An 8,108-nucleotide genomic window follows, 5' to 3' on the forward strand; every position below is an offset into this window, starting at 1 on the left:
TGTTAAAATATTTCTAAAAAATCAGTCGATTTCTCAAAAAAGCTACGACTTTTGGAATATATTCCTTTCATTGCTTCTTGTTTGATGGTAAACACAGCATAGCTCTTCTTAAAAGTCCGTCACTCTGATTTTTCAAAAGTTTGTGTTAACAGGAAATTGTTGTATCTCAAAAAGTTTTATAGCAATTGTAGCCAAATTTGGAACTGTTATTTATCCTTTGATTATAGTAAAGATTGCCAAGTTTGGCGTGAATCTATGCATGTTTGTGCATCTTACGGGGTATTCAACTGCCTCAGTATATGGCATTTAAGTTTAAAGATTTTTCTTTATTTCAATTAATTAGTAAATACTTAGTAAATAATTAGTAAAAAAAAAATGTTAAGCAAAAGATACGTGCTTTTCTCTCCAAAGATAAAGTTTTGTCTATGTCGATGTTTTTCTACCACAACATCCTGCGTCCTTCCTGTTACAACATGATTGGTTAAACAGAGATTGTGATCATCTCTTTACTTTTTTTCATCACGGATCGAAAACATATTGCTGCTTCCTCCAGCTGCTTTCTTCTTAAGAAATCTTCCAACATGAAGGAGCTCTTGGATCATACAACAAACACAATATACAGTGAAGCATCTCCAGACAGTGGATATGAGAATATTCAGACTGAAGGTACGTCTTTCACTACAACATGAAGCTAAATATAAAACAACCAAGATATCTTAAAATAAGCAGATATAGAGAAAATTCTCACATTTAATGTTAATCTTTGCTGAAATAAGTAATTGTGTTTAGAGTTGAATATTAGAAGTTCAAATTTAAATTTTCTTTGTCTTTTAAACCATAAAAAATATGGAAGAGATTATGAAGTGAATCTAACTTTAAACTGAGAGCCTTTGTTATTTTGATATATAATTATCTAATGAGTTTGCACTCCAGCTGAGTAGAGGTAAATGATCCTTGCCTCTGTTTGTTTCTACTTTAGTTATTTCAATCCAAACTGTATTCATGAAACTTCCTATAAATACATCAAAATAAATTCCATGCTGGTAAATTGAAAAAAAAAAAAAAATATATATATATAATAATAATTTGGCCTTCGACGTTTGACTCTCAATGCATTCCTGTGTTCATCTTTGTTTTTGTTTTTTTATATTTGCATTTTTGTTTTATCTTATTGTTTTTTCACAAATTAGGACCACATTTTAAACATTATCTTAAGGTTGGAAAAATAATTCCTTGATATTATTTATTCTTTGCTTTTATTTTACACATCAGTCTGTTATTTGACCAAAAGATTTCTCTACCTGCAATTTAAAGCTTCTTTTGTTTATTTTCTCTGATTTCCTAAGCATGAATTTTCTCAGTAACCATCAGCACTAAGATTTAAAAAAGATCAGATATTATCCATAGGATGCTCAGATAGATTCCTTCATGTGTTTAACTTCTTTTATTTTATTTCAATAAAATATTTGATCTTAGCCTAAACATTTCCCCCTTTTCCTGTGCAGTAGAATAACGATTATGAATAATAAAATTGAAGCTGACACATACTCTGGAAAAATGATCTAGAAATATTTTCTTAAATAAAGTGTATTTACCCTTAATTTGAGTAGGTTTATGAGATGACTTGACAATGAAGTGAGTATTTTTTACTTTTAAAGTCGCAAAAAAGGAAAATTAAAACAATCCACTTGACTCTGTTTCCAAGTTTGAAGATGTTTTCGCTTCCCATCCAAGAAGCTTTTTCAATTCAAAATGTCAGAAATAGCGTTGAGTTGGAGGTTTTATACAGTAGCCCAACAAAGCCTTGTTTTTGTTTTGAAAACATGCAAATTGAAACAGATGAAGGGTCCACCCCTTTGGAATGAGGGTCGTTTGCTTCTTTGGTTAGCCTGAAATGCCCCGTACCTGTCTATGTCTCTGAAAGTGGGGTTGTTAAAGGGAATTGTTGGCCTGGCTGAATAGGTGAGGTCTTCTCTTCCCCTGTAAAGCTGTCAGGTTGCGATAATAACGGGAAAGGATAGCTTTTGAATTAAAAAAGTTTCCTGGATGGGAAGCGAAACGTCTTTAAACTTCGAAACAAAGTCCAGTAGATTGTTTTTTTTTTCCTTTTTTTTGGAACGACTATGACCTGGATGACTGAGAACCTTCTCCAGCATCTTAAAGTAAAATTATAAAATAAGAAAATGCAATTGTTTTGTTTTAATATAAATTTCTTGTTCCATTAGCAAAGTGTCTCACTTACCTCCTCGATTCAAGAACAAAAATGCACTTATTTAAAAAAATACTTATTTACATTTCAATCTTTTGTGCACTGTAAATAAGAATTGTTTTGTTTACTATTAAAACTGTAATGTGTAAATGCTTAACAAGGACTTTTTTTTGTAAAGTAAGTAAAACACTAAACTAACTGTGTCTATTGGATCATTTAAAGGAGCAGACACCAGATGTCGTCCTCCAGCTGTTCAAACAAAACCCTACAGCTTAATCATCATAATGATGGCTCTGTTGAGTGTAGTGGGGTTAGTGGACATCGGGGTTCGACTCAAAACCTGTAAGAATGCTGAATTCTGATCTTATTTTATGAATTTCCGTATCCTGTTAAGAAAAACACAATTTGAAACTTATTTTCCTGTCTTTGATTTTTTTTTTTACTGTAGGTCTTTCAGATATTGAGGAACCTCAAAAAACCTGTTTTGAAAACCCCTCAGGTGAGAAAATGATCCCCCTTATATAATTAGAGTGTTATGAAATAATATCAATCATTTAACATACTAACCAAACATGATTAGTCACTTCTTGGAGGCTGGCAGGAGATTACATTTAATTTCTGATTTTATGTAGATCTATTAATCAGGTTGAAAGGGGGAGTGTTGGCCTAGTGGTTAGAGCAGTGTGCCTGTGCTTTGAGAAGGTTGCAAGTACGCCGCACAATGGCAGCCCACTGCTCCCCAAGGGGATGGGTTAAATCCAGAGAGTACATTTCCCAATTTTGGGACAATAAAGGAATTTACTTTTTTTTATTGTTTACAAAACAATATTGGAAAAGATGTGAAGTAAGTAACCAGAATGGCAGAGCATAACATTTATCTTAATCTTGTTTTTAATCATCAGTGTTACTTTCTATTTAAGGAAGTATTAAATGATATTCAGTATAGTGTATGATCTATTGATATTAACAATGAGTCCCTTCTTGCAGACTGGCAGGAGATTCGTACGTCACGTCTTTTCTATACATCCACTGAGAAGAAAAACTGGACAGAAAGCAGGAAAGACTGTCAGAGGAGAGGAGGAGATCTGGTGATAATAAACATCAAAGAAAAACAGGTTTGATTGTTGAAAGATTATTGTGTTAAAGTGTAAGTTAAATCAACGATCAAAGACGTGTTATTTTCAACTGAGTTTAGATTATTTGATTGTTTTTCCCAGTCAATAAACGAAAATGATCATTTATAAAGGGCCTACAAATATGCAACAAACTAAAAAAAAAAAATGCTACAATCTCTGAAATAGAAGCATAAACCTAAAATCAGCAAAAATGATGCGAATAAACAACCTGCAACCACACACTAAATGCTGAAATCCTGGAAAGAAAATAATGCAAATTGTAAAAACAGCAGAAAACTCGCTCCAAAAAAACAAATGTGCTCCAGACCAATAGAGGAAGTTGAAAAAAAAAAAAAAAAACGAGAATGGACCACAGTGTATGTGTATATATATGCATATAAATATATGTATATATATATATATATGTATATATGTATATGTATCTTCTGTAATGCAATGGGACTATGAGATAGAAATTAAGGAAAACAAACATCTCCAGTCTTTTTCCTGCATTGCAGCTTAATTTCCTGTTTGTACAGAGAGGGTCTATTCTGACATGCTTTGTTCTTTATGGTACTCCCTCTAGTGATCTGGAGTATTTCAGTTTAGAACTTTAATACGTAACAATAATAATAAAGTTATTTTTATCCTCATAATTTTTAAAGTAATTATTATGATCATGGTTTAGAACTTTATCTTTCCTTTCCAGCTATTATCAAACTACCGGTATCACAGGTAATCTGCTCATTTCAACAGGGCAGAACCAAACCGGTTTGCACGTCCTAACAGTCTAATAATATGCCCACCTGTTGTAAGTTAAAAAAATAACAGCATGTGTGATTTAGTGCTCCTCATTTGGAATCTTTAAAGATCAACCACTCAGGGTTTGTTAAAATATTTTGAATACTTTCTTGAGTATTTAGAACAGATGGGTTAACATTTTTCCATTCAGTGTTTATCTCTATTTGCTGATTAAGGGGTAACTTTTTGCATGTGATTTGGACAAATTTTATTATTAAGGTGCTTATTACATATGTGAGCTGTAGGATTAAGATATAAGATCAATAAGTTTTTAATAATTTCCATGTGTATAATATTTTATAGCAACAGAATTTTCTGTTTGCAAATTATTAAACTATTTTAATAATCTCTGTTTACTGTTGATGTTTATAGTGTAGTGGTTTTATAGAGATGTTTATCTTTTTAGCTGCCAGTCTAGGTCCACTATCTGCTAATATTTAGTAATTTAATTTGTCAAAAATATATATTCTAAATTTTCTAGTTTTGTCTCTTAATGAAATACTTATGACTCTCAGTTTTATTATTTTTACTGTCTACAAAAAATTCATTATAAACGTTTTTCTTTCACCTCTTAATATAGAAATGTTTTATCTTCTAAACATTAGAGCATTTTTTAGATTTGCTTTATATATTAGATATTTCAGATAATGTAATCATCATTTTGACAAAAAGGAAATAAATGAATATTTGCTTTTCACAATTCATGTAGGATATTCTCAGAAGGATGAAGTTACATGGAGATTCCTGGATTGGTCTTCAATCAGTAAACAACACAGGGGGACGGGGAGCGAAGAAATGGAAATGGCAATGGGTGGATGGATCAGAACTAGAATATAAGTGAGCAGGTTCAGATTGTTTTGTTGATATTTTGATAAAAGTTATGGTTAACTGATACATGCAGACATTGGAAAAAAAACTGAACATGTCACCCTGCAAATATCATTACATACTGCATCAGTTCCAACCGTCTGAAACAGAATGCAGCTAAGTCATTATATTTAGAATAGAGGCTTGATGGTAAGTTTGAATATAAAGTTTAAAGGGTCACAAAAACCTGCAGTTGGCTGGAACCTCCTCAGAAGGCCTGTAGCAATACTAATAAAAACAACTTAGAGTTGATATTCTTTTACATTTCTGCTGTAATATTATATACTGTATGTAATATACACGTGTAATATGTAGACTTGAAATCAGACTTAGACAACTTTTATTGTCGTGTTGTAAACACAGAGTGTATACAAAATGAATTTTTGTTTTGTACAGCTCTCATGATATTTCCATTTCATGAACATGCTATTGTTGGTCTTTGTGTGATGTTATCTTATTATTTCAATGATTACATTTACTCAGTGAAGCACTTTGAATCTTTGTTGCTATATAAATAAATCTGGATTGGATTACTATGATTCTAAATGTTTTTATAACTGCTACTCATTTGATCTATTAGGATCATTAGAATAATTAATAATGGCATTTAAAGAAAAATACATTTGTTTTATAGAAATCTGACACTGCCTCAAAACTAAGGTGTTGAACACAAACTATCTTTTTTTTAAGCACATTCTTATGTTTTCTGGCTTTGGCTGATGGTGATATGTTGATTCTTTGCAGGTTCTGGAAAAATGGAGTAAGTACAACGGCTGAGGCTGGGTCCAAAGCATATATTGATCAGCAGTTTCTTTGGATGCACAGCAAAACTGAATTAAAACACTGGATCTGCGAGAAAATAAATATTTCACATACTGGTGTCATTCACACTTAACATGCAACTCTGAGATGTAATGATTTTGAATTGTTCCAAGAGATTTCTTTTTAATAAGTAAATCAAATAATAAAAAAAAATCTTGTGTAAAAGATGTTAAACATTGCTTTTTGAAAAATAATGCTAAAGGTATTGCTTTATTTAAATAAAGGAATCCAAGTAAAGAAAACTACATTAAAAGTTAAATATACCCATAACAATAATACTGAGGTTAAGGCACTATATGCAAAGAAATAATTAGTTTTAAATACAAATGTGGGTTTAATTTTATTTATATTTTTGAAGATTCTCAGTCATCGAGGTTATGGTCAGGCTTGAAGGGTTCAGTTTAGGCAACTGGACGTAACGTTTTCTAGAAGACGCTTCACCTCTCATCCAAGAGGCTTCTGCATTAATATACTGTAGGTGTAACAAAGAATGAAGGGAAACAGGAAGAGGGATCAGAAAACAATAACCCATCTTTAACCAAATAAATCCTCAATAAGATGTAAAGGTCTGTTTAACAAAGAAGGCTGCCTAGTGTGTCAAGACACCTCTTGCATTATAATGGAGCATTGGCAGAGGTCAATAGAATGAAATGATTACTTGCCTTCATTCACCTCCGACACCAGCTAACCAGCTTTGAAACACACCTCCACGTAAGCCAAATAAGAGTTAATCTTAAAAGGTCTCCAATCCACAACTTAGTCTGCTACACTAAGTGCAGGCAGTGGTCAAGCTATGTCGGACTTCGATTCAGATGAACCCGTTTCAACCCATCTCCATCCCCTCCTCCACCATCATAGCCAAGCTTCGTCAGAGTGTCATTCCTCCTGGACTCTTACTGCATTCACTGTCTCACTTCAACCGGTCCGGCAGAAGACCACCATGTTGAGCCTGGTTCTATCAGAGGTTTCTTCCCAATGGGGAGTTTTTCCTCTCCACTGTCCCTTCAGGCTTGGACAGGTTCTTTCAACCTGAAAGAACAAACCAATTCTAAAAAAAAAAAAAATGCCTCTCAAGCAATAGACCGAAAACAAAATACACTTCGTAATAAAATTAAACAGCAGTCATCTTATTCCAGAGCAATGCCAAGAAGGCTGTACTTCTACTTGTCTTAAATTGTACACCATGCAAGGGAATTCCGCAAGGCACTAAAGAACTGAGGTGTAAGGTAGTGGAGACATATTGTGAAAATCAGACATTTGTCTTTGACTTCAGCCAGCATCAGTCTATGTCCTTCCAGGTTGGGAACACTTTTAAAGCTTTTGTAAAATATAGACATTTTGGAAATGGCCAGAAAATCCAATAATATAATCCCCAAATTCAAAATTAATGAAGAGTAACATTTCAACACCATCTGTGATTTCATCACAAGTGAAATAGAGCAGCTTGAAATCACAGGAAACCAGAAGCGGGCAGGGAAGAGAATTACTGTAAGCCAAGCACAGTCATGCTTAGTAGTTTAGTGAAACAAGGGTGGAACTCAAACACATCTTCACTGCAAATTCTTATAAACGTTACACAGTAGAAGCAAAACATATGACAAACCATGGGCATAGGTTTGCATAGGGACCATAGGGAAATGTCCCTACCAATTTTTTGACCAACCTACTTGTCCCTACCATTATTTTGATGTTAATAACATGTTTATAATTCACAATACTTACAATAAATCTTATGCTTTTGCAGCTCCTCCGCAGGAGCAGAGCATGTAACTGTATTGCGCTGTTTAACTCCACTCATTGGTTGTTCAGCCTTAAGTTCGACATTCTCTCTTCCTAGTTGGCACTTTTCTGGTGATTATGTGGTCATGTGTGCTTGAAGCATAAAATTTAGATTCATGCTAGAATACATGTTACTAAAATTAATATTAGGCTTGGGAAAGTTGTCCCAATTAAAACACTAAATACACTACACTACTCTAAAACAGGCAAAAGCTGCTGATTGCAGTTCTGTGAAGAAGCAAGAGATTTTTTTTTGATTTGTGGAACCAATGTCAGCATCTCAAAATAATATTCAATTCTGAAGTAAAATACATTTTATCAACAAAAAACTTTTTTCCCCCTTTTATAAAACTAAATATTCTGTGTCAGGCACGAGTTCTGCAGACCTCCGCAAAAATGGACAAGCAAGGGACTGTAAGCTATCAAAAATTGATTCTTAGCCACAGCCGACTGAAAAAGGAAATAAAGGGTTTCCCTTTTACCAACACTTAATTGCTATTACTGTTTTCATTTTT

General features: G+C 33.2%; 1 protein-coding gene across 1 annotated transcript; it reads left to right on the forward strand.

Moving 5' to 3' along the window:
- Positions 1-579: 579 nt before the first annotated feature.
- On the forward strand, positions 580-5,921 carry LOC107098263 (CD209 antigen-like protein D). The gene is made up of 4 exons (XM_015395833.1): positions 580-666; positions 3,197-3,324; positions 4,835-4,962; positions 5,737-5,921. Exons 1-4 carry the CDS (start codon positions 582-584, stop codon positions 5,885-5,887), a joined length of 492 nt encoding a protein of 163 aa, XP_015251319.1. The 5' UTR covers positions 580-581; the 3' UTR covers positions 5,888-5,921.
- Positions 5,922-8,108: the final 2,187 nt, after the last annotated feature.

This window comes from Cyprinodon variegatus, unplaced genomic scaffold (genome assembly GCF_000732505.1).
Source record: "Cyprinodon variegatus isolate N-32 unplaced genomic scaffold, C_variegatus-1.0 Scaffold763, whole genome shotgun sequence".
Lineage (NCBI taxonomy): Eukaryota > Metazoa > Chordata > Actinopteri > Cyprinodontiformes > Cyprinodontidae > Cyprinodon > Cyprinodon variegatus.

Coding starts and splice junctions, on each gene's coding strand:
- LOC107098263 (XM_015395833.1), top strand. CDS start 582: ATGAAGGAGCTCTTGGATCATACAACAAACACAATATACAGTGAAGCA. Junction 667..3,196: donor TGAGAATATTCAGACTGAAG/GTACGTCTTTCA, acceptor CCCTTCTTGCAG/ACTGGCAGGAGATTCGTACG. Junction 4,963..5,736: donor GGATCAGAACTAGAATATAA/GTGAGCAGGTTC, acceptor GATTCTTTGCAG/GTTCTGGAAAAATGGAGTAA.